General features: G+C 44.3%; 2 protein-coding genes across 2 annotated transcripts in view; both read right to left on the minus strand.

Moving 5' to 3' along the window:
• LOC141051169 (uncharacterized) overlaps positions 1–27,366 on the minus strand; it is an 872,784-nt gene that overhangs the window by 591,213 nt on the left and 254,205 nt on the right. The gene's annotated exons all lie outside the window — the stretch shown is intronic.
• Positions 1–27,366, minus strand: part of LOC141050978 (uncharacterized) — an 85,242-nt gene that overhangs the window by 53,497 nt on the left and 4,379 nt on the right. The window contains exons 2-6 of the mRNA XM_073547744.1: positions 9,848–9,995; positions 9,539–9,718; positions 9,334–9,457; positions 9,154–9,245; positions 1,072–1,162 (exon numbers count right to left, since the gene is read on the minus strand). Coding sequence (XP_073403845.1) covers positions 1,072–1,162; positions 9,154–9,245; positions 9,334–9,457; positions 9,539–9,718; positions 9,848–9,925 — 565 coding nt within the window. The 5' untranslated portion in view covers positions 9,926–9,995. The remainder of the gene's footprint in view (positions 1–1,071; positions 1,163–9,153; positions 9,246–9,333; positions 9,458–9,538; positions 9,719–9,847; positions 9,996–27,366) is intronic.

The following is a 27,366-nucleotide window of genomic DNA, read 5'->3' on the forward strand; positions in this document are numbered from 1 at the left end:
GAACCCGCGCATGCGCCATCCCCGGACCGGCAGCCATCTTTCCGGCGTCCATGTTCCCGGAGGCCACCGCAACATGGCGGCGGCCAGCAAGGGATGTGCGGGGGCCTCCGGGCTGAGAGGAAATGCCGGCGGAGCCGCCGCTCATGCACCGGAGCACAGCCCGCCGCCACCCCCGCACAGCAGAGCCCCACCCGCTGCCACCACTGCACCGCAGAGCCCCGCCCACTGCCACCACCGCACCGCAGGTTAGTATATTGCGACCATAAGACACCCCCCCCACTTTCCCCCAAAATTTTTTGGGAAAAAAGTGCGTCTTATGGTCGGAAAAATACGGTACATTTTTTTTTCCCGATTTTCCACCCCAAAATTTGGGATGCTTCTTATAGTCTGCAAAATACCTAGGAAAGTAAAAACAGTAATGCTGTGCATATGTTCCGTCTTTTGTTTCTTCTTTTAACTGCTTCAGGTTTCGGAAACCATGAAGCGGCAAAAGAAGTCACATGTTAATTTTTCAGGGGAAAATAAGTGAAAGTACAGAGAAAAGATGCCAGAGATCACAAATCACTTCAGGAAAATGACTGCCAGTATTTTCCTGAAGCAGCTTTGCTTACTAAAACTTGGCATCTCTTCCGCCATCAAAAGGGCGCTGTGGGTACACACTCTTACAAAATCCTATGTACCTTCCTAATTCACAGCACTGTTTTTCCAATGCTGCCTTGATATGATTCTGGTCTCCATACTTATTTTTCTTGCCAGACACGCATATGACTACTAATCACTAACCAAAGTTGTGACAGGCGCGTTTCTGGAGCAGCCAGAAATTGGCTCAGGGATCAAATGTTCATATTGACAGAATAAATTGCATGTAGATTGGCCCTTTAATTGTTTTGTCGGTGTGAAAAAAAAGTATTATGTCAACTTTGCCATAAACACTGTGTATAAATAAAAAAGAGCGTAGATAACATTAGTTTTTCTTTGTTCCAGTAAAATCCATGACAATAAAGAAAACATAAAACCTACAATACATCACACCAGCCAGTGACTGAATAGAATTTAGTGATTTATACTCACCTGGGTAGTCATATGTAGGAATCTCCTCCTTACACCGCTCATCACCCCTCACATGTGTCTCCATAGTATTAATATGGGGCAGATCTTCACCCTGAAACAGATATTGTAAAAGTCACAGATAAATGAAAATTTAGTATAATAACCAACAATTACATATCAGAAGTAGTAATTTGAGTTAAATCGCTGCAGGTCTCTGGTATAAATCCAACCTGTCAGCTCCTTATGCTAACCAGCAGTCTCCATAACCAGAAAATTGTGAGAAGATCCAGACAACATCTAATGTCTATGATCAGCTTCATCCTGTCACCTCCACCAAGAATAAAACATACACGGAATGGACACATTATCAGAGACAGACATCTAGTAGCGCTTTGGACCTGCTTTAGCCTTCAGAACTTCAAACTGTAGAGTAGTGAGCTTTTATTTTGTTTCTCCTCACGTTTTGGGATACTTTTAGGCTATGTACACACGCTGCACCCGCGGATTTGTATCTGCGGATCCGCAGGTAAATCCGCAGGTAAAATGACCTGCGGATTTGCCTGCGGTTTTCCCCTGCGGTTTGACACCTGGACAATGGAATAGATGACAAACCGCAGTAGAATCCGCAGAAAGAATTGACATGTCAATTCTTTCTGCGGATTCAAAACCGCAGCTTTTCCGCAGTTGAAAATCCGCAGAATGTGCACAGCAGAATGTAAATCCCATAGACTTACATTGTACTGTACACTGTCTGCAGAACTGCTGCGGATCCGCAGAGGCCAAATCCGCAGCGGATCCGCAGCGTGTGCTCTCCCCTTTAGGGTCTGGAGCATAAGGAACATTTTAATTACATAAAAAATAGATGCGAATCGAATTTCCTGACTAAATTCCAGGAACTGTCAAAGTCAAATTTTGCCAGCTCAAGGGTAGAATAATGGAGAAAGAGTACGGCATGCACAGTGAAGAAGTAAGAAAGAGGGCAGAGGGAGCTGTGCAGAGAATCGGACAAGGGGCTATGGCACCAGGACAGGTGAGCAATCAGGTGAGCATATAATTTTCACCCGTTTCTCAGCCCTCTATATATTAGTCTGCTGCCATTTTACTGAACACACTTGAAGTAACAAAACATTCAAAAGAATACAAATTTTTTGTGAAATTTGAGGTGAGTTCAATTTACCTCAAACCAATTTGGTTATCTAAAGAAAACAAGACTGAAAACAAGACCTTCACAACCGTCTACACATCATAGGGGAGATCTCATAATAACGTCTCTCCACCTACCTGTTAATAATAATAATAATATAATTTTTATTTCTATAGCGCCAACATATTCCGCAGCACTTTACATTTCGGAGGGGATTTGTACAGACAATAGACATTACAGCATAACAGTAATAACATAGATTATAACAAATACCTAGAGGAATGAGAGCCCTGCTCGCAAGCTTACAGTCTATGAGGAAAAAAAGGGAGACACGAAAGGTGGGTGGTAACAGTTGCCCTGATTGTATGGACCAGCCATAATGTTAAGTGTGTGACAGTACAGACACAGAGGGCTAATGGATGCATAAAGCATGTGGGAACATGATGCAGGGAACCTGGTTATGGTAAAACTTTTGGCTGTGCCACACAGGGATAGATTAGGTTAATATGTTGAGGCGATAGGCCAGTCTGAATAAATGCGTTTTCAGGGCACGCTTAAAATTGTGGGGATTGAGGACTAATCGTATTGACCTGGGAAGTGCATTCCAAAGAATTGGCGCAGCACGTGTAAAGTCTTGGAGACGGGAGTGGGAGGTTCTGATTATTGAGGATGCTAACCTCAAGTCATCAGCAAAACGGAGGGCGCGGGTTGGGTGGTATACTGAAACAAGGGAGGAGATGTAGGGTGGTGCTGAGCCATGGAGGGCTTTGTGGGTGAGGGTAATAAGTTTATTCTGAATTCTGGAGTGGATGGGTAGCCAGTGTAATGACTGGCACAAGGTAGAGGCATCGGTGTAACGATTGGTGAGGAATATGATCCTGGCTGCAGCATTCAAGACAGATTGGAGAGGGGAGAGTTTGGTAAGAGGGAGACCGATTAGAAGACAGTTACAATAGTCCAGAAGAGAATGAATAAGAGAAACAGTAAGAGTTTTTGCAGACTCAAAAGTAAGAAAAGGTCGAATTCTAGAAATGTTTTGAGGTGCAGATGACAAGAGCGAGCCAGTGATCGAATGTGGGGGGATAAGAAAAGCTCGGAATCAAGTATGACCCCAAGACAGCGGGCATGTTGCTGGGGAGTAATAGTGGAGCCACACACAGAAATGGCAATGTCGGGTACATTAGTAGAGGCAGGAAACACAAGGAGTTCAGTCTTTGACAGGTTCAGTTTCAGATATAGTGAGGACATGATGTTAGACACAGCGTTTAGACAATCACCGGCGTTTTCTAGAAAGGCTGGCATGATGTCAGGAGAAGAAGCGTATAATTGGGTGTCATCAGCATAGAGATGGTACTGGAAACCAAATCTACTGATTGTTTGACCAATAGGGGCAGTGTACAAGGAGAAGAGGAGGGGGCCTAGCATTGATCCTTGTGGAACCCCAACAGTTTGGGGATTGTGAGAGGAGGAGGAACCGGCAAAAGATACAGTAAAGGAGCGGTCAGATAGGAGGAGAATCAGGAGAGAACGGTGTCCTTGAGGCCAATGGAACGGAGCATAGTGAGGAGGAGCTGATGATCCACAGTGTCGAATGCTGCAGAGAGATCCAAGAGAATTAGCATGGAGTAATGACCATTAGATTTAGCTGTTAGCAGATCATTAGAGACTTTAGTGAGGGCAGTTTCAGTAGAGTGTAAGGAGCGGAAGCCGGATTGGAGAGGGTCGATGTAATGATCAACGTGTGACTGGACACAGCGACTCCAGCAGGGCGAATTTATGATACACGTGACCCTGTATACAGCGCCTCCAGCGGGTCGAATTTAAATAATACCGGAACATGCAGCCGGATACACCGCCTCCAGCTGGCGAATTTAAAAAGTACACGTAAAACTGGATACCCCGCCTCCAGCTGGTGAATTTAAATAATAAGGGGAAACACAGGAACAATTACAGTGGTGGGCCCTGTAATAGGAAATAGGGACGTGGAGACCTCCTAAGCTCCCCTGAGGAAGCGTCCCTGCACTCCTTACGTTCCCTATACAGGCTCCGCACCTGTCGCCGCACGCGAACCTTATGCCCTGACTCGCCCTGAACCTAGTCCCTCGCTAGGGCATTGGCCGGTGCGGAAACTAATCCCACCACTGCACTAGATCACACATAAGGAAAGTCACAAACAGGGGAAATAGAAAACTTAGCTCTCTCTGCGCAAATGCTCCAGCACAGAGTCCAGCAACCGACTGCAGCCTTCCTCCTGAAAAGCTGCCACCAAGTTCAGTAAGCGCTGCAAAGAACTCCCTTCGGTGACTCCTTCCACATCAGAACTCAGATTGAGCTGAGGAATCTCTCAAGCTCCTTCCACCACCAAGGTTGGTTGCAAATGAACAACTATCACCAACAATGATTGAATACCCTGAGACTCATTTATAGAGCCTCACACCTGATTTATAATTACAATTAAACCTACCACTAAGGTGCGATACCACTCCCCACCACCGGGCAACTTAGAATGAAAGACACCACGTGTGATAATTCCAATGGCCACCGGGGGCAATCACGTCACACATTGCACTTGACAAAGTAAAAAAAATTCACTTTGTCCAATTTAAAACTGTCAGATCATGACAGTACCCCCTCCTTAATGAGGGGCCTCTGGACCCTCAAGACCACCCCTCATTAGGGAAACGCCTACAGCGGGGACGGCCAGACCCTGAGTTCACCCCACCATAACCTGAATTTAAATTTATGACAAACACACAGCTGGTATTGGCAATAAAGTTTATTTTGGAGGAATCACTCATCTCCATAGCGCCAACCTGGGGAACGAGTTTATGTATGAGTATCTTTGTTATGAGCTGATTAGGCTCCACAACACTCTTCCACCAGATGTTTTTTTTTTTTTGGTGGCCACCCATACATGCTCGTTCACACACAGGTCCGGACCTGAACGTTTATTGCACACATTCGTTATGTCATAAAATTGGCGAACTCATTCTGGACCTGATAACAGAGGTGTCCCCCTGTGTCCACACTCACACCCCCGAACTACACCATAGGGTACACCACACTCCAACCCTTTCCACCGCGAGGTCTGCCTCTCACAGGGTTAGCTAGCGGCGAGGGCTGAAACTTGCCCCTACTCTCCCGCCGCACCATCGCTGCTCTCACTGGAGAGGAAGGGGTCCCCTGAAGAGAGACGGCAGAGACAGTAGTCCCAAGGCAGCAGCCCTCACACGACTGCCCCCAGCTGACTACTTCCCTTGCTCGCCAATCTATCCCCGGGTTGTGTTTTTTCAGCCAGGGGAAGCCTAAAACGATAGGTACTGGCATTCCCTCCAAGACGTAGCATGACAGGGACTCTTCATGATGTCCTATACGCAGACGGATGTTTTCTACGACTTGGGTAAGGCTCCCCTGGCTCAGTGGAACAGAGTTAATGGCCTGGACGCTTATAGGTTGGGCCAGCGTCCTACACTTCAGGCCATGAGTCTGGACAAAACGAGCATCCACCAGACTAACCCCTGCTCCACTGTCCACAAGCACCGGTACCACCTCCGGTACCCCGCCAGCAAACACTTCTGCTGACGTAATACCTTGGGAGGGCAAAATGGAGGAAATGTACACTCCCTGGTTGCCTTCCTCCGAACGACCAGGGGTCTGCGGCTTCTGAGATGACACAGATATTTTGGCACGTAATGGGCACGCCTTAAGGAAATGACCAGTCTGCCCACAGAAAAAACATGCCGACACCACTCCCTGAACCGTAGGCAGGCCTGAACACAACCTAACACCTCCTACTTGCATAGGTTCGTCCGGAGACTTGGCACGCCCTGGGCAGGCTCCCATGAAATGGCCCGGCTTCCCACAGGAAAAGCATACCCCCCCACCACGGCGAACCCCAGGCAACCCCCTATTTGTACCAACAACACCGGGCTGCCTGGGTTCCACCAACCGTACCGGGGGGTCCTCCCCCCCGGAGAGGACTACAGGGGGCACATTTTGTGTATGTCTTTCCCTAAGGCGTCTATCCACCCGGATGGCGAGGGACATGGCGGCCTCCAGCAACCTGGGGGCGGCGTACTACACCAGAGTGTCCTGCAATTTTGGAGACAGACCCTGCACAAATTGACTCCTAAGTGCAGGGTCATTCCACTGAGTGTTAGTGGCCCATCTCCTAAACTCGGAGCAGTACTCCTCAGCAACCCGGGCTCCCTGTTTACACCTAAGGAGTCGGGATTCCGCCAGAGAGATGCCATCAGGATCCCCATACACAAGCGCCAAAGCCGCAAAAAACTCGTCCACGGACTCTAAAGATGGTGAATCGTCCGGTAGGGAGAAGGCCCAGGACTGGGGATCCCCCTTCAAAAGGGACATAATGATCCCCACCCGTTGCTCTTCGCTCCCTGAAGAACGAGGGCGCAGCCTGATATATAATTTACAGGCTTGCTGAAATACCAAGAATTGATCTCTCCCTCCAGAAAACCGGTCTGGGAGAGATATCTTGGGTTCTGGCTGAGCCTGTGCCTGAATCAAACCTCCAAAGCCCACCAACAGCTGCAGTTGCTGCACCATCTCACCGCGCAGCCCCCTGATCTCTTCAGTAAAGGTCTGCAGTACCTGGGTAAAGGTTTGCATTAGGTCCATGGCTCAGCAGAAAAAATTTTTTTATGGTTGGTGATAATGTAATGATCAACGTGTGACTGGACACAGCGCCTCCAGCAGGCCGAATTTATGATACACGTGACCCTGGATACAGCGCCTCCAGCGGGGCGAATTTAAATAATACCGGAAGGTGCAGCCGGATACACCGCCTCCAGCTGGCGAATTTAAAAAGTACACGTAAAACTGGATACCCCGCCTCCAGCTGGCGAATTTAAATAATAAGGGGAAACACAGGAACAATTACAGTGGTGGGCCCTGTAATAGGAAATAGGGACGTGGAGACCTCCTAAGCTCCCCTGAGGAAGCGTCCCTGCACTCCTTACGTTCCCTATACAGGCTCCGCACCTGTCGCCGCACGCGAACCTTATGCCCTGACTCGCCCTGAACCTAGTCCCTCACTAGGGCATTGGCCGGTGCGGAAACTAATCCCACCACTGCACTAGATCACACATAACGAAAGTCACAAACGGGAAATAGAAAACTTAGCTCTCTCTGCGCAAATGCTCCAGCACAGAGTCCAGCAACCGACTGCAGCCTTCCTCCTGAAAAGCTGCCACCAAGTTCAGTAAGCGCTGCAAAGAACTCCCTTCGGTGACTCCTTCCACATCAGAACTCAGATTGAGCTGAGGAATCTCTCAAGCTCCTTCCACCACCAAGGTTGGTTGCTAATGAACAACTATCACCAACAATGATTGAATACCCTGAGACTCATTTATAGAGCCTCACACCTGATTTATAATTACAATTAAACCTACCACTAAGGTGCGATACCACTCCCCACCACCGGGCAACTTAGAATGAAAGACACCACGTGTGATAATTCCAATGGCCACCGGGGGCAATCACGTCACACATTGCACTTGACAAAGTAAAAAAAATTCACTTTGTCCAATTTAAAACTGTCAGATCATGACAGTCGAGAAGAGAGTTATCAGAGAGATAGCGGATAAGACGAGAGTGGACCAGGCGTTCCAGGAGTTTAGAGATGAAGGGAAGATTAGAGACAGGTCTATAGTTAGCGGCACAGTTTTGGACGAGGGATGGTTTTTTAAGCAGTAGATGTATGATGGGATGCTTAAATGAGGAGGGAAAGATACCAGAAGAGAGAGAGAGGTTAAATATTTTAGTTAGGTGAGTGGTGACAGCAGGGGAAAAGGACTGGAGGAGATGTGACGGAAATGGGTCACTGATGCAAGTGGTTGGGCGAGAAGATGCAAGGAGCCTGCTTACTTCTTCTTCTGTGACTGGTTTAAAATCAGAGAGTGGGCTAGATGCAGTGGGGGAGGGAGGACAGTGCATGGTATGAGGTGATTGGGAGATAATTTCCTGTCGGATCTGGTCAATTTTTTCTTTGAAGTAATCGGCCAGATCATCAGCTCGGAGCTCCGTGGTTGGGGCCTGTACTCTTGGGTTGAGTAGAGAATGAAAAGTGTCAAAGAAACGTTTCGGGTCATTGGACAGTGAGGTGATGAGGGTGTTGAAATAGGTTTGTTTGGAGAGGTGAAGGGCAGTGTTGTATGTTTGAAGCATAAACTTATAATGGATGAAATCTTCGTGTAGATTGGATTTTCTCCACAGACGTTCGGCGCACCTGGACCACCGCTGCAGGAAACGTGTTTGCAGGGTGTGCCAGGGTTGTCATCGTCTGTGTTGTGGTGTTCTATTTATAGCGGGTGCAAATTCATCCAGGGCACTTTGAAGTGTTTCATTGTAATGCTTCAGTGCAGAATCAGGACATGAGAGGGAGGAGATAGGGGCCAATGAAGACTGCAAGTTCTTCGTAAGTTTCTGGGTGTTAATGGCCTGTATGTTTCTATAAGTATGGACAGTGGGGGTGACCTGAGCAGCCTGGCAGTTCTTGATAGTGAATGAAAGAAGATTGTGGTCAGAGAGCGGGAGAGGGGAGTTTGCAAAATCATCCACTGCACAAAGCCGAGAGAAGACCAAGTCGAGGGAGTTTCCGTCTTCATGCGTTGGAGAATTAGTAAGCTGCAAAAGGCCAAACGAGGAGGTTAGAGATAAAAGGTGAGTAGCAGATGGGCAGAGGGGAAGAGCAATGGGGATGTTGAAATCTCCCATGATGAGGGTAGGGATGTCACAGGAGAGAAAATGTGGAAGCCAAGTGGCAAAATGATCCAGGAACTGATGGGAGGGGCCGAGAGGACCACAGCCACTCGCATGGAGAGGGGGGTGTAGAGTCTGACAGCATGGACCTCAAAAGAAGGGAAGACTAGTGATGGTAGTTGAGGGATAACCCGAAAGGTACATTTTGGTGATAGAAGCAGACCAACGCCAAGCACCTGATGATCTTGAGGAACATCGGGATTTTCCTGTTTACAGTCCTGTGGAAGAAGAGGACGGGGACATCTCTCAGGTGCTGTCCTGGTACTGGCTAGAAGTAGAAGAAACACATACTGGACTGAATTCATTCTTTACATACAGATAATTATAAGCCGTGTGTATTTGGTCCTATCTATTACCTGGTGATGTGAGAGGCTGGGGAACCTCCATCATGATGTCCTTGTACAGATCTTTGTGTCCTTCTAAATACTCCCACTCCTCCATTGAGAAATGGATGGTGATGTCCTGACACCTTATAGGAACCTGACACATACAATGATACGTCACCCCCCGATCCCTTCATAGCGTTACTGTATAATGTCCCATCATTCCCAGCAGTGTCACCTCTCCAGTCAGCAGTTCAATCATCTTGTAGGTGAGCTCTAGGATCTTCTGGTCATTGATGTCCTCATGTATCAGGGGGTAAGGCTGAGGCACCGTGATTGGGCTCAGGGGTATTTCCCATCCCTCAGACCCAGGGTCCTGACAGCGCTCACTCGAAGTCTTCTTCACTACTTTGTAATCCTGGTTATGGAGAGACACATTAATAAATCTCACTACAGACATTTTCAGAGTCCTCACCTCTCCAGTTCTGTCCATCTGTTATTCCCTTAGATAAGAATGATGTAACATGACGTCATCAGAATCTCTCACCTCTCCAGTAAGCCGGAAGAGGATCTCTAGGGTGAGGTGTAATATCCTCTCCACCACTTTGTCCTTGTCCCTGTCCATCCTTGATGGGTCAATCAGAAAAATTATCTTATAGAAGATCTCCACTGAGAGGATCTGATATTGTAGGGACCTGAATGGGGAGAAGATGAGGATGTGACATCATAAAGATCCCGTATGTATAAAGAAAGAGAGGGTGCACCACTAATCAAGTATTCCTGTAGGGTGCTTAATCATGTGAATAAACTAGTAATAATAGAATCTAGAAAAAAACACATATCGATAGCACACCTAGATATAAATAAAATATAAAAAAGTTTACTGAGAATCATGGACAACATAAAAAACCAAGTAATAACCTATAGCAACCCCTTAGGCAATAACACCACACACACACTCTATATGCTGTACGCACCACACACACACTCACATTCACACCCTCAGACACACTCACACTCTCACTCATATACTCACACACTCACATTCACACACTCACATTCACTCTCACGCAGCCTCTTGCACGGTACCACCAGCGGAACACAGTCACACTGCGCCTCTGCGAATTCCGCACAGGCGCAGTGAATCATTCAGCTGATCCCGGCGGCAGATGAGCGACGTGTCTACAGGCAGAGGAAGCATACGGAGCATACCACATCTCCTGGGCAGGGGAGGAAGCAAAAGACAATACTGACATTACAGCAGGGGATCACAGAGGATTCATTTTGTGAGGTTAAATATTTCACTGACTGTTTTTAAACAATATTTTACCTCACTAAATGTATCCTCTGCGATCTCCTGCTGTAATGTCAGTATTGCCTTTTGCTTCCTCCCCTGCCCAGGAGCTGTGGTATGTTCTGTACACGGTCAGATACAGGGGTGAGAGAGACAGAGCACAGAGGCGAGAAAGCTCAAACAGGACAGCACATGAGGGGACAACACAGCACAGGAAGGAGACAGCAGACAAGGGGGAAAGCACATGGGGTAGATGGGTCAAAGAAGAGAGCACAGACGGGAGAAGTCAGCACATGGGGAAAGAGAGAGTGGATAGGTGGGTGAGCACATGGGGGGAGAGATTCTCAATGCTGCAAAGCCTGCCCCCATCGTGACATTACCGCCCTCCCGATGCAATAGCATCAGGCTTCTATCTAGTATAATATATAACAGTCTAATCCAATTGGAGTAAAATATAGACTTAGAAAACATAACTTTTAACATTTAATTTTAAAATTGAATATAGATTCAAGTGCTTCTTACAAAATTAGAATATCATCAAAAAATTAATTTATTTTAGTTCAATTCAAAAAGTGAAACTCGTATATTATATAGAGTGATTATAAACAGAGTGATCTATTTCAAGTGTTTATTTCTGTTTCTGTTGATGATTATGGCTTACAGCCAAAAGCCATTATCTCAGTAAATTAGAATAATTAACAAAAAACACCTGCAAAGGCTTCCTAAGCGTTAAACCCCTTCATCCCGAAGCCTGTTTTCACCTTCCTGACCAGGCCAATTTTTACAATTCTAATCACTGTCACTTTATGAGGTCATAACTTTGGAACGATTTAACGGATCCCGCTGATTCTGAGACTGTTTTCTCATGACATATTGTTCTTCATGGTAGTGGTAAAATTTATTTGATATGAATTGCTTTTATTTGTGAAACAAAAACCCTGAAATTTGGCGAAAATGTTGAAAATGTCACAATTTTCAAACTTTTAATTTTTATGCCTTTAAATTAGAGAGTCATATCGCACAAACTAGTTAATAAATAACATTTCCCACATCTTCTTTACATCAGCACAATTTTAGAAACAATTTTTTTTTGTTAGGACGTTATAAGGGTTAAAAGTTGACCAGCGATTTCTCATTTTTTAGTTTCAACGGTTTTATTGAAAAAGAAACATCATGTAATACATTCATATTAGAGTACAAGGATCCCCTCGCAGGGGGAACTATACAAGAAAAGGACACAATATGTCATACGTTATCCTTGACTTCGTAATCTAAATTTTTAGAAATTTGTAGAAGAACAATTATAACACGACTAATCTAGTCTTAATGAGGTGGGGAGGGAGGGAGGGGAGTATATAATGAGTGTCAATAGTATAGAGTAAATAGACTTGAGGTACTAGAGAGTTTGTTTTAGAGACTATAACTGTAAGAGACAACTACCATGTCAGCCCGCTATGTGGATAAAGATATCATCATGGACAGGTCATCACCCCCATGGGCCTGAATCCAGGGGTCCCAGATATTTCGAAAAGCGTCGAGAGAATCAGATCTGACGGCGACAGAAGCAATTTCTTACCCAATATATTGTCAATTAGTTTTACCACATCTTTCCAGAGAGACTTTACTATCAGGCATGTCCACCATATGTGGAGGGTATCCCCACTATCCGTACACCCTCTAAAACAACCGCCAGGGACTGAGTGGTAGATATTGTGCAGGAAGCTAGGTACGTAGTGAACCCTATGGAACAGTTTAAGGGATTTTTCGGTGAGTGAAACTTGATTGCTACCCCTCATTATATTCTCGTAACACCTGTACCACCTTTGAGGTGTGAGGGAGATTTGTAGGTCTGCTTCCCACTGCTCCATAGATTTCAATTTAAAGCCGTCTCTAGGTTGATTAAATGTAGAATAGAGTTGGGATATAAGGCCATTACCCAGGGGGTCATATAAACATTTTAACTCATACGTTGTAGGTTTTATGTTTGGTGAGCCTACTGTTTTGCAGAAAGTGGAAAATTTGTTCCAGTCTGAAAGCCTCAGACCTCGGGACTTGATATTTCGCGACAAACTCTTGTTTTGACATTAGTTTAAAGTGAGTCGATAAATTCTGCAGCCTAATTAATTTATTCTGCTGCCATCATGTGTGATTCCGAGAAGTAAATCCTGGCGGAAACATGGGGTTATTAAACAGATTTAAGAGTGGGGAGGGGTGAGACTGTAGAGCGAATTGGAATCTGTTCGCCCTCCAGAGACGCAGGGAGCGAAAAGTATACGGTGAATGTAAAGCCAGATCCTTCGGTAAGGGTCCTGTGGCCCAGATTAGGCTCTCCAAGGAATAAGGTCCTATCTGTGAGTTTTCTATTTGTGGCCAGATGGGGGCGTGTTGTTCTGCGTTGACCCCTGCCAGCTAGGCAATGTGGGCCGCCCTGTAATAAAGAGTAAAGTTTGGCAGAGAGACTCCTCCCTGTCTTTTATGTCTGAACAAAATTTGCTGAGAGATACGGGGCTTTTTATTATTCCAGATAAAATGTGTTATGTGCGAGTTTATCATTTTAAAAGTCATCAGAGGCACTGGAATGGGCAGAGATGAAACAAATATAGGAATTGAGACAAAGTGACCATTTTAATCGAATGGACTCTTCCTAAAAAAGAGAGAGACGGGGAGGACCATTTTGATAAAGATTACGTTAGTTTTTGGAGAAGAAGGGTGTAGTTATACTTAAATAATGTGGATTTGGATAGTGTAAGGTTGATTCCTAGGTAGGTGATATAGCGCTTCGCATGGCGGAAATGGAAGTTCTCTAATATTGAGGTTTGTTCAGTAGGGAAGGTATTAAGGAACATGATTTCTGATTTATCAACATTAACCTTCAAACCAGAAATTTCCTCAAAGTGTTTAAGTGTATTTATAAGATTAGGCAGGGACACATGTGGGTTCGTCAGAGTCAAAAGAAGATCGTCGGCAAACACTGACCTTGTATTCATGTTTACCTATAGTTTGGCCTGTGATATCAGGGTGTAGGCGGATCTTTTGTGCCAATGGTTCCATTACCATAGCAAATAGAGCTGGAGACAAGGGGCAACCCTGCCTAGTTCCCCTACGAATTGGTTCTGGAGAAGTTGAGGGTAGTTTACTGGGTTATTGTAGAGGAGCTTGAGTGAGTTGATTAATTGTTGCGATATCCCCAATTTGATCATTATATGAAACACATATGACCATGTGACGGTATCAAAAGCTTTTTCTATATCTAAAGCAAGTATAGTTAAGGGGGTTTTACGTTTGTTGGTGCTATGAATAAGATTTAGGTTTTTACGTATATTTTCTGGGGCCTCCTTTTTTTGAATGAATCCACCCTGATCCCTGTGATTAAGGCTAGGTAGGCATTTATTAATCCTGTTGGCTATTATGGAGGAAAAGATCTTGAGGTCCACATTCAAGAGGGATATTGGCCTATAGTTTTTCGTGAGTAACGGGTCTCTCCCTTGTTTTGGGATAACAGTGATATGTGCTGTGTAAAATTCCGGCAGCATTGTTTGGCTTTGAATATGTTTAAGCAAGATGTTTGAGAATTTTTTATAGTATAGTGCGGTCAATCCATCAGGCCCCGGAGCCTTCCCAACTTTTAGGTGGCTTATTGTGGAAGTGATTTCCTCTTCGGAGATAGGAGAGTGTAATGTGGCAGCGTAAGTCGGGGTTAGGGAAGGTAGTGGCACATTAGATAAAAAGTCCTCCAGTTTGGGCAATGAGAAATTTGCACTATCAGTGTATAATTTTTGGTAGTAATTTTGAAATGTTTTATAGATTTTATTAGGATTAAAGGTAGTTTGGGACTGTTCGTCTTTTATAGAAAAAAATAGTTTATTTGCTCTGTTTCAATTTTCGAGCAAGCATTCGGTCCATTTTATTAGAGAATCGATAAAATGTCGCTTGCGTACACCTAATTGCTCTTTCTGTGCGGGTCGTTAGCAAAGTGTTTAGCTTTAGTTTTAAATCATAAATTTGCTTAGTTAAGTATAATGAAGGGTGTAACTGGTTGGCGGTTTCTAATTTATAGAGTTCGTTCTCGAGAATCAGTTGCTCCTGAAGACGGTTTTTCTTTTTTTGGGATGCTATCCTAATGAGTAAACCAGTGATATATTTTTTATGGACCATCAACACACTACCCATAGAGGTATCAGGGGTAATATTAGAGAGGAAAAAGGCATTAAGCTCCTGTTCAACCAGTAGTCGAGTCTGAGGATCGGACAATAAGGATTCATTCAATCTCCATGTGTACAGACATGTATTCGCTACGCCCAGTTTAATACAGAGAGTACACTATCATGGTCAGACCATGAAGAGGGGACATGTCTGGAATACATCAGTGAGGGTATATTTTTCGAGTTGGTGAGAACCCAGTCTATCCTGGAGTATGAATGAAAAACCCAAGAAAAATATGTGTAACCTCTTGACTGTCTATGGGATTCTCTCCATGTATCAACCAAGTGATGGGCTTGGAGGATATTTTCAAGTATAACTTTATCCTTCCTTGACATGTCGGACCTCTTATTATTGGCGCTATCAAGGGTTTGGTTTAAGATCAAGTTAAAATCACTCCCCCCATATGACAGTATCATAGGAGATGGACCTTAGGGATTTTGCAATAGATTTAATTGTTTTCATTTGTAATGTCAGAGGTGCATAGCAATTAACAAGACAGAGTCGCTTCTCCTCTACCGTGCCCCAAAGGATTATGTATCTAACCTCTGTGTCCACAGTCATACCTTCCTGCAAAAATGGGAAAGAATTATGGAGCAGTATGGCGACTCCTCTCGTTTTTTTATCATGAGAGGCAAGAAAAAATCTCAAGTAAAGCTTATGGAAAAATTTGGGGGATGAGTTATTGGAAAAATGAGTTTCCTGTAGGAATAGCACATCAGGGGAATGTTTCAGGTAGTCAATAAAGGTGCTTTTTCTTTTTATCGGAGAATTGAACCCCCTAACATTGTGTGAAAGTGTCTTAAGCATTTGGTTTAATTAAATAGGTCTAAATAAATCTCTAGCATAATAACATCCAGGGTGGATAGCTTCACGTCGGTTATCAATCTAGGAACATGTTTATAAGACATCAGCACTCTTTTAGTGGGAGGGAGGGAAGGTAACAAAAAATATAATAACAAACGAAATGGTCACAATCAATGACCGGTATGTGGGCTAGAGTGTGCCGGCCTATTATTAGTAGGGCCAGAAGCAGCAACAGCCCAAAATGGAGTGGCATACTTATTCCAGGGGCACAACGCTCAACAACAAGAAAACAATATTATATGTAAATTGTCATAAATCACATCAAATAGTAATACTTATCAGAACAATGTCCCAGCATTTCGATTGCTCTTTGAATCTGTTCCAGCACATTCGCCGGTAGCAGTCTCAAGAAGTAGACTGTTTGTTGTGCTGTGTTTTATTGGGTCTGGTACGGCGAACTTCTATCCATTCTCTGCGAGGCTTCTGTCTCTGTGGTAGGGCTCCTGAGTCTGGGATCGGGATGCCTGCTTTTTCCAGTGTTTTTCTACCTTCTTCACAATTTCTTGGAGAATTGGTAGAATTATTATGTGAGAAGATTAGAGCATGTGGGAATCCCCACCTGTATTTGATATTTGCTTTAATTAAGGCCATTGTTACATCTTTCATGGCCTTTCTCCTCATTAGAGTCGCCGGACAGATGTCAGGGAACAAGGAAACAGTGTTTGGAACGCCTGGTAGTTTATTCAGTCTACAAGCAGCAGATAGAATCAGGTCTCTGGATTCCTCATGGTGCATTTTGAGGACAACATCTCTTGGGGAGGCATCAGATTTGGGACCTCCCAGGGCCCTTTAAAGAACTCGGGTCTGCCTGCGGTAAAAGGGTGCGAAAGAGGTTCGAGGCAATTTCCATTAAGTTGGAGCTACTTTCTGAGAGTCCTTTAATTCTAATGTTACCTCGGCATGAGCGATTCTCCAAATCTTCACACTTAAGCTCCAGAAATTCGAGTCTAGCATCTTGTTCTTGAAGTAGCTCACTATTATGCTCAGTGGCGTCAGCGGCATCATCCATTCTTCTCTCCAAATCGTTGTTTTTTTGGGCAATGTCTTGAATTTGTTGTGTGAAATTATCCACAGCAGAAGATAACTCAGCTCTGATCATTTTCTGAATGGTGGCCAGAAGATCCTCCATTGTCACTGGGATCATTTTTGTTAAGGTGGCCGAGTCAGTTAGCTGATACCTTTGAGAGGAGCCCTTGGAGCTCAGTGAGGATGATTTTGATGCCGACATAGTGTGGCTTGCTGGTTTTGTATGTTGAGACAATAGTTGTGTGATTGATCGGGTGTTGATTTCAGATGAGGCAGGTTTTTTGGGGCGCATTGCTCACAGACCTCCTGTGTTCTGAAAGTCAGCGCATTACAACTACCTATAAAAGTGAGCGCATCTTTGTGCCTGTGGCGACAGACCTAGTGTTTCATTATCATAGTCCACCAGGAATGTCTATGCCCTCCGTGTTGGATTTTAGCAGGATATGGGGTAAACTTTGTAGGACATAGTATGTCTCTAGTGTAGCTCTGTTGTAGTACCCCTTTAATAATTCAGAAATGTAGGGGCGGGTGAGCCAGTAGGTCTGTGGGTCACCCTCCCTGGGCTGTGGGGTACTCGGCACCGGGCCGGTATCAGCAGGATGTGTCACAGCAGCGGGGACCCGGTCCGTGGCCCTGGGCGCCCAAGTAATGGGGGAGTGTAATGGTTTGAATGAATAGTTCGTGATGCCACCTGTGGTGTTCGGCAAGTGAGATGTTAGGCCGACGCTGCATGCAGATCCTCTGGGGCTGGTGGTGTGTTGCAGCCAAGATGGTGAATCTCCCCACAGGTGGAGCTGTAGCCCCAGGGCAGTGTAGATGTGGGGGAAGAGGAGAGGCACAAGCGGTGTAGAAGCTAGTACCCAGATGCAGCGGGGTTGGATGCACCGGCGCAAGAATGAATGGAGGACACCAGGGCTTGCAGTTCCAAAGCTTTACTCACATTCTGTAGTACACACAGAGGCCTGCCTCCGCGCCATGTCCTCCGGGTCAGGGACTCAGTCAACCTCCAGGCAAGATGGAATGCTCCCTTCCAACGCTCCGCCAACATGTGCCTTTCTGAACGTCTCCTCTATAGCGCCTTTAAGTGTGAAGTACTCCCAGTACTGAGTTACACTGGAGTGCCTCCTAACAGATGTTCCCAAAAACTCCACTTGTTCGGCAGACAGCTGTAGCCTGCTTCGGGGACTCTCTACTCCTGAGTCCCGGCTCACTATCCAAGTTGCTGTTGTGCCCCCAAGTCTTAGATGGGAGTAGTGCATTTACAGCCCACTACTCCACCGGTGTCTGCTGCAGAACCATTAGTGTCCATACAACCTCGGGGACCGGGCCCCGGCCTTGCGTTTAGAAGTTCTAGGCAGGGTTCTTCCTCTAACCCACGTCATCTCTGTTCCCTTTTACTCCTTCGTTCCGTTCTAATCTCTCTCTCTTATGGAAGATCAGGTTTCAGTTCAATGTCTTTCTCCTTTCCTTTCCCGTGCCAGCAGACCCAGGTCACTGAGATCTGCTGCAGCACCTCCTTCCTCCATCCCTCTTCCAGGGATCTTCTTTCCTCACTCCTCTCTGAGTGGCTTCCTCTCTCAGACTGACCTGTAATTCTAAACCTTCCCGCTCTTTTATATATTCTCAACTCCACCCGCCTCCCAGCACGTTTCGTGTTCCAAGCAGGGAACCACCAAAGGTGCTCTGCTACACTCCAAGCAGGGAGCTGCAATGTGGCTTTACTGAACTACTCTGTTGTGTGGGGTGCGAGTGTTGGAGCGTGGTCAGGAGCCTCCAACTTACCTGGATGGTGGGGCACCACACCTCAGGAGGAGGTGCAGTACCTCTATGGCGACTGAGCCTCAAGGGCGCCACATCTGAGCAACAGAGAATATTGCCAGTCCGAAAAGGAGGTGAAAAAAGAAAAAAAAAAAAAAAGATTTTTCAATGTGGGCAATATTGCCAAACGACCAGCAGATGGAGTCCTAGATCTTCAAATATAAAGTGAGGCAGCTATGGAGATTATATTAGATTTTACAGTCTCATGGCTTCTCCTCCAGCTGGAGACTGAGCAACACATACAACCCTCTAATGTGCAAGGTCAGGAAACAGAAAGGTACCTGCAGTCCTTTCAGGGGCTCCACGGGCTGGGGAGGGTTCTCACAAGCAATTATAATATGGCTCCCGCTGCCCTCCTGCACTCCAGAGGGGCCCCATTGAATGGTGGATTTAAAAGCAAAAAGTGAAATCCTCCAAGGAGGAAGGGTCGCGCTATTAATTAAATTAAATTTTCCCCTATTTGTTAATGTTAAGTACCTGTTTGCTGGAGGGTCCAGTGTTTTGTGCCTGAGGCAATTTTCCTGTTGTGGCCTGGTGGGGCCTCCAGTGAAGCAGATGGTTGTCCCTGTTGTTTGTCAATCCAGAGTGGTGTCTCTTAGGTCTCACGCCGTTCCTGTGGTGCCGGAAAAGCTTTAGTTCCGGGTACTATGGCAATGCCTAAGTAATTATAGCACAAATGTATGAGTTCTGTATATAATCCATTAGCTGGCAGGGCCTAGATGAGGCCTGTAGCAGTGAGAAGAGGCCTAGGCCTCACTCCTGAAGTCTCTCTCCAGTTCCAAGTTAAAAATCTCTGCTTGTAAATATCCGAAACAGTCCAAATCGGGCTCAAAATGTTCTGTATCAAATCCTTAGCAGGATCCAAAAGAAAAATTGAGTTTTGAGTGATTTTTGGTCGGGATGTGAGTAGATTCAGAGGTTATCCCTCAGGAGCTCTGCCTTTCTGTGGCTCACATGTGCTGTGTCCTAGGCCACACCCCCGATTTCTCATTTTTTACAACAAAATTTACAAAACCATTTTTTTTTAGGGACCACATCACATTTGAAGTGACTTTGAGGGGCCAATACCCAAAAGTGACATTCTAAAAACGGTACCCCTCAAGGTACTCAAAACCACATTCTAGAAGTTTATTAACCCTTCAGGTGCTTCACAGGATTTTTTGGAATGTGGAAGAAAAAAATAAACAATTACTTAAACTTTTTATTTAGACCTATTTTTTCTTACTTTCGCAAGGGTAACAGTGCAATTTCTCCAGAACTTCCCGATACTCTATATGTGGGGGAAATTTACTGTTTGGGCACACGGCAGGGCTCAGAAGGGAAGGAGCCCCATTTCACTTTTTGAATGTAAAATTTGCGGTCATAATTAGCAGACGCCACGTAGTGTTTGGAGAGCCCCTGATGTGTCTAAACAGTGGAAACTCTAAACAAGTGACACTATTTTGGAAACTAGACCCCTTAGGGAACTTATCTAGCTGTGTATTGAGCACCTTGAGCCCACAGGTGCTTCACAGAAGTTTATAATGTTAAACCGTGAAAATTAAAAAAAAAAATCAAAAAAAAAAAATCACATTTTTCCCAGATAAATCTTTTTTAGCTCCGAATTTTGGATTTTCATGAAGGTAACAAGAGAACTTGCTTCATACAATTTGTTGTGCAATTTCTCCTGAGTGCGTAGATATCCAATAAGTAGAGGAAAACAAGTGTTTGGGTGCACAGCAGGGTTTGGAAGGAAAGTAGCGCCATTTGACTTTTAGAATGTGAAATAAGCTGGAATAATTACCGGATGCTATGTCACATTTGGAGAGCCCCTGATATGCCTAAACAGTGGAAACCCCCCACAAGTGACACCATTTTGAAAACAAAACACCTTAGGGAACTTGAATGCACAAGTGCTTCACAGAAGTTTATAACGCAGAGCCGTGGAAATAAAGAAAAAAAAAATCACATTTTTCCCCCAAAAAATCTTTTTTAAGTCCCATATTTTGCATTTTCGTAAGGGTAACAGGAAAAATTGCTCCATGTATTTTGTTGTGCAATTTCTCCTGAGTAAACCGATATTGCACATGTGGGGGAATACTACTATTTGGGTGCACGGCAGGGCTTGGAAGAGAAGGAGCGCCATTTGATTTTTGAATGCAGAATTTGATGGAATAATTAGCGGACGCCGTGTCACATTTGAAGAGCCCCTGTTATGCCTAAACAGTGGTAATCCCCCAAAAGTTACACCATTTTGGAAACTAGACCCCTTTGAGACCTCATCTACATGTGTATTGAGCATCTTGAACTCCCAGGTGCTTCACAGAAGCTTATAATCTTAAGCTGTGAAAATAAAAAAATCTCATTTTTCCTACAAAAATCTTTTTTAGCAACAAATTTAGTATTTTCACAAGGGAACAGCAAAAAGCAGAGAGGTTTACCCGTCCAGGTCTCCAGACAAATGCACTATCAGGATGCAGTGGACCCATATAATTAAGATGGCAACACAGATGCAAGAATACCGATGAAACAACCGCTCACAGCCTACCAATATATGGAGGGGGCGGTTGCCTGGTATGTTAATGCACAATAAAAAACTTGTATGCGGCGCTGTTCACATGGCCATGCACAGCATCCAGGCCAGCCTAGTAGTGACACCCTTCTATTAGCTCAGGCGGGCTGCCCAGCGCTATCAAAATGCATGCCATGTGAACAGACACCGCAGTTTACAAGACCAAATTGGCCCAACTGCACCCTGAATAAAAAGTTCAAAAAAACACATTAAAAAAAAAAGTGAGGTATTAGCTGATATTTCGGCCAAAATACGTGAGCCCGTAACCTGCGCCAAAGGTCCCCACGTTTACGGGTCCCTAATAATAAATCCTAATACTGAAATAGCACAAAACGAGGACTTAAAAATCCTCCAATAATACAAGAAAACAGCAAAAAAGCAGAGAGGTTTAACCATCCAGACAAATGCACACCCTTCTATGTGACACCCTTCTATTAGATCAGGCGGGCTGCCCAGCGCTATCAAAATGCATGCCATGTGAACAGACACCGCAGTTGGGCCCGTTTGGTCTTGTAAACTGCGGTGTCTGTTCATATGGCATGCATTTTGATATCGCTGGGCAGCCCGCCTGATCTAATGGAAGGGTGTCACTACTAGGCTGTTAACCTGGATGCTGTGCATGGCCATAGTGTGAACAGCGTCGCATACAAGTTTTTTTGTGCATTAATATACCAGGCAACCGCCCCCTCCATTGGGATTGGTAGGCTGTGAGCGGTTGTTTCATCGGTATTCTTGCACCTGTGTTGCCGCCATCTTAATTATATGGGTCGACTGCATCCTGATCTCTCTGCTTTTTTTCTGTTTTCTTCTATTATTGGAGGATTTTTAAGTCCTCTTTTTGTGCTATTTCAGTATTTTCACAAGGGCAAAAGGAGAAAATGTACCCCAAAGTTTGTTGTGCAATTTCTCCTGTGTTCACCGATATCCCACATGTGGTTGAAAACTACTTTTCAGGCACAGAAGGGAAGTAGTGCAATATTACAGTGCAGATTTTGATGCACTTGTTTGAGGGTGCCATGTTACATTGGCAGAGCCCCTGAGGTGCCAGAACAGCAGAACCACCCATAAGTGACCCCATTTTGCCAATTAAACCTCTCAATGAATTCATCTAGGGGTGCAGTGATCATATTGACACCACAGGTGTTTCACAGACTTTTATACCATTGAGCAGTGAAGAAAAAATAATTTACATTTTTACCATCAAGATTGTATGTTAGTTTCAAGTTTTACATTTTCATACTGGTAAATGGGTAAAATTGGCACCAGAATTTGTCCCACAATTTCTACTGAATGTAGAAATACCTCATGTGTGGCTGTACAGTTTCACTTTGCCATACAGTGTGACTCGGGAGGGACTGAGCGCTATTTGCCTCCTGGAGCACAGATTTTCCTTGACTAGTTTGCGGATTACATATAAAGAGCCCCTAAATGCTAGGAAAGCAGAATCCACCCTCAAGTGACCACACTTTGGAAATTATAACCCGTTGGGAATTTATCTACAGGTGTAGTAACGATTTTGACTCCATGGGAGTTTTCCAGAAACAGGCAGCAGTGGATGTTGCGGAATGAAAATTGCAAACTGCCACTGGAGACACGCACTTGTAAATTAGGCGGACTCTCATCACTACAGAAATGCCAAACATTTGGGCGATAAATGTGGTTGGATTTGGGAGTGGAGTACTTGCTGAATTTCTTGTGGGGGCTAAGGAGTCATTTAGCTGTTCCAGAGCCTTTGAAGCTTTTATTGGGAACATTTTACATAACGATTGGGATCACATTTATCCCGCGCTCTACGCTGAGCACTTACTTTGGGGTTTCTATCTAAATCTCCAAGTGACAAGATTCAGATGAAACCCCCGAGGAAGCCATTCATTATAATGAGGCAGCAGAGTTACCCTGGACTCCATCTGGCCTCTGTTCATCCGTGTCCTTTTCAGAAGTGCACAAAACTGTGGTCGAAGGCACTTTTATGCAATCCTAATAAGACGGACACCGCCGATCACAGGTCCTATGGCATCCACAGTGCCTCCGTCTGCCTTATTATAGGGAATTTTCCATTTTCCACCAAGGGTTCTGCCAGAATCACGTATTTAACTCCTTTACGTCCAAGGGTGGTATGCACGTTAATGAACGGGCCAATTTGTACAATTCTGACCACTGTCCCTTTATGAGGTAATAACTCTGGAACGCTTCCATGGATCCCGGTGATTCTGACATTGTTTTCTCGTGACATATTGTACTTCATGTTAGTGGTAAAATTTCATTGATATAACTTGTGTTTATTTGTGAAAAAAAAAGGAAATTTGGCGAAAATTTCCCAAATTTTAATTTTTATGCCCTTAAATCAAAGAGATATAGCACCCAAAAAACCTAATAAGTAACATTTCCCACATGTTTACTTTACATCAGCAGAATTTTGAAACCAAATTTTTTTTTCGTTAGGAAGTTATAAGGGTTAAAAGTTGACCAGCGATTTCTCATTTTTACAACATCATTTTTTTTTTAGGGACCACATCTCATTTGAAGTCACTTTGAGGGGTATATATGATAGAAAATACCCAAAAGTGAATCCATTCTAAAAACTGCACCCCTGATGATACTCAAAACCACATTCAAGAAGTTTATTAACCCTTCAGGTGTTTCACAGGAATTTTTTGAATGTTAAAAAAAATGAACTTAACTTTTTTTCACAAAAAATTACTTCAGATCCAATTTTTTTTATTTTACCAAGAGTAACCGGAGAAATTGGACTGCAAAGGTTATTGTGCAATTTGTCCTGAGTATGCTGATACCTGATATGTGGGGGGAACCACTGTTTCAGCGCATGCCTTAGCTCAAAAGGGAAGGAGCGCCGTTTGACTTTTTCAACGCAAAATTTGCTGTAATTGATATTGGATACCATGTCAAGTTTAGAGAGCCCCTGATGTGCCTAAACATTGGAAACCCCCCACAAGTGACCCCATTTTGGAAACTAGACCCCCCAAGGAACTTACCTAGATATGTGGTGAGAACTTTGAACTCTCAAGGGCTTTACAGAAGTTTATAATGTACAGAGGTACAATTAAATCATATTTTTTCCACAAAAATGATCTTTTCACCCCCAATTTTTATTTTCCCAAGGCAAAAAGGAACCCAAAAGTTATTGTGCAATTTGTCCTGAGTACGCCGATACCCCACATGTGGGGGTAAACCACTGTTTGGGTGCATGGCAGACCTCGGAATGGAAGGAGCGCCGTTTGATGCAAAATTGGCTGGAATTGGGATCGGGCGCCAAGTCATGTTTGTAGAGCCCCTTATGTGCCTAAACTGTGGAAACCCCCCACAAGTGACCCCATTTTGGAAACTAGACTCCCCAAGGAACTTATCTAGATGTGTGGTGAGCACTTTGAACGCACAAGTACTTCACAGAAGTTTATAACGCCCGGGCATGAAAATAAAAAAATCATATTTTTTCCATAAATATGATCATTTAGTCCTAAATTTTTAAATTTTCCAAAGGGTAACAGAAGAAATTGGACCCCAAAAGTTGTTGTCCAATTTGTCCTGAGTACGCTGACACCCCATATGTGGGAGAAAACTACAGTATGGGCACACGTCGGGGCTCGGAATGGAAGTAGTGACGTTTTGGAATGCAGACTTTGATGGAATGGTCTGCGGGTGTCATGTCGCGTTTGGAGAACCCCTGATGTGCCTAAACTGTGGAAACCCCTCACAAGTGACCCCATTTTGGAAACTAGACCTCCAGGGAACTTATCTAGATGTGTGGTGAGCACTTTGAACCCCCAAGTGCTTCACAGAAGTTTATAACGTAGAGCCATAAAAATAAAAAAATCAAATTTTTTTTCCACAAAAATGATATTTTTGCCCCTAATTTTTTATTTTCCCAAGGGTAACAGGAGAAATTGGACCCCAAAAGTTGTTTTGCATTTTGTCCTGAGTAGGCAGATACCCCATATGTGGGGGTAAACCACTGTTTGGGCGCATGGCAGAGCTTGGAAGGGAAGGAGCACCGTTTGACTTTTTCAACGCAGAATTGGCTGGAATTGAGATCAGACGCCATGTTGCGTTTGGAGAGCACCTGATGTGCCTAAGCAGTGGAAACTAAGGGGGTGATAATGGGGGGTTTGATTTACTATTTGTGGCGGGTTTTTATGTTTGGCAGCTGTCACACGCTAAAAGATGCATTTTATTGTAAAAATAATTTTTGCATCACCACATTTTGAGAGCTTTATTTTTCCATATTTTGACCCACAGAGTAATGTGAGGTCTTATTTTTTGCGGGATGAGCTAACGTTTTTATTGGTACCATTTTTGGGCACGTGACATTTTTTGGTCTCTTTTTTTTTCGATTTTTGGGACGCAGAATGAACAAAAACCAGCATTTCATGAATTTCTTTTTTGGGGAGGTGTTTACACCGTTCCGCGTGTGGTAAAATTGATGAAACGGTTTTATTCTTTGGGTCAGTATGATTACAGCGATACCTCATTTATATCATTTTTTATGTTTTGGCGCTTTTATACAATAAAAACAATTTTATATAAGAAATAATTATTTTTTCTTCGCTTTATTCTGCGAGCTATAACTTTTTTATTTTTTCGCTGATGATGCTATATGGCGGCTCGTTTTTTGCGGGACAAGATGACGTTTTCGGCGGTACCATGTTTATTTAGATTCGTTTTTATGATCGCGTGTTATTGCACTTTCTGTTCGGCGGTATGATGATAAAGCATTGCTTTTTGCCTTGGTTTTTTTTTTCTTTTGAAGGGGTTCACTAAAGGGGTTAACTAGCGGGACAGTTTTATAATGCTTGAAAAAGACCCTTATGGGTCGAAACGTTGCATTTGGCAGAATAAAGATGTCATAAAATACTTTATCTTCACCCGGATGGAATGCTGTTCGTTTTTTCTTATGATAGTTTTATAGGGCGGGTCATTACGGACGTGGTGATACTAAATATGTATACTTTTATTGTTTTTTTTTTTGTTTGTTTGTTTTTTACAAATAAAAGAATTTATTAGGGAATTTTTTTTTTATTTATTTAGCAATTTTTTAATTATTTTTACACATGATTTTTTTTAACTTTATTATATTGTCACAGGGAGGGACATTACAATAAAGTGATCCCAGCAAAGAGCAAACAGATGAACGGCAAACTAGGGCACACAAATCACCACATTAACAGACGGAGCTATTTATCTGAAGTATTGCGGTATATATTTCAGTCAAAAAACGGAGGTGCTTGCATGAAAAACATGAATATTTCAATGTGAAGCGAAAAAGGAAGAAATCTGCAGCACTCACCAATATAGCTGAAAAACTGTGCGTCTTCATTTCACATGAATTCCATCAATAGATGTGTGGACATGCAGGACGTTAGAGGAATGCTAGGGGAGGGAGGTGCCGGACAATGGCCGTTTCGCAATTACTCGCTTCTACGGGTCCAGGTAGAAGCGAGTAATTGTGAAACGGCCGTTGTCCAGCACCTCCCTCCCCTAGCATTCCTCTAACGTCCTGCATGTCCACATATCTATTGATGGAATTCATGTGAAATGAAGACGCCCAGTTTTTCAGCTATATTGGTGATTGCTGCATATTTCTTCCTTTTTCGCTTCACATTGAATTACAATAAAGTGTCAGATCAGCGATCTGACACTTTGATCAGACCTGTGTCAGTTCAGCGATCTGACAGGCGCTGCAGAGGCTTTTTCAGTGCCTGCTCTCAGCCCCGAAAGCCCCCGCGGCCATATTGGATCCGGGAGCCTGCAGGGAGGAGACCCTCGGAGCAGCGCAGCACATCGCGCTGTTCCGAGGGTCTCAGTGTCACGGGGCAGTAGTGGGACAACAGGGGAAGAGGAATCTGGGCCCCTGAACTGCCCCTCAGGCTAAGGGGGGTGCCCTGACTCTCCTTAACTTGGGGGTACACTTGATGGTAGTGAGGCCCAAGTCCCCGACCTGTCCCTGTCTCCTGTTTAGCCCTGAACTAAACCCCCAACCCCCTCCCCAGGAGGTGAGACAGGGAATAAAGTGAACTGCACCAATAACAAAAAAGGAAAAGATAAAACAGACACCGTGGGCTTAAAGCAAATAAAACCCAAAACTTAGCTTTATCTGCTGCCAAAGCTCCAAGCAGCAGAGTAATGCACCCGATCAGCATTCAGCAGCATCTCCACTGCTCCAGATAAGCTGAACCCCCTCTGCACCAGGTAGGTCCAGTATTCACCAAGGTTGGTTAGCAAAAGACCAGTATTACCAACAATGAATTGCAGCACCAGGTAGCCTTATAAAGGGAAGTGGGAGCAGTCACCACCT

The sequence above is a fragment of the Dendrobates tinctorius genome, unplaced genomic scaffold, assembly GCF_039654945.1.
Source record: "Dendrobates tinctorius isolate UK_male_01 unplaced genomic scaffold, ASM3965494v1 ptg000155l, whole genome shotgun sequence".
Lineage (NCBI taxonomy): Eukaryota > Metazoa > Chordata > Amphibia > Anura > Dendrobatidae > Dendrobates > Dendrobates tinctorius.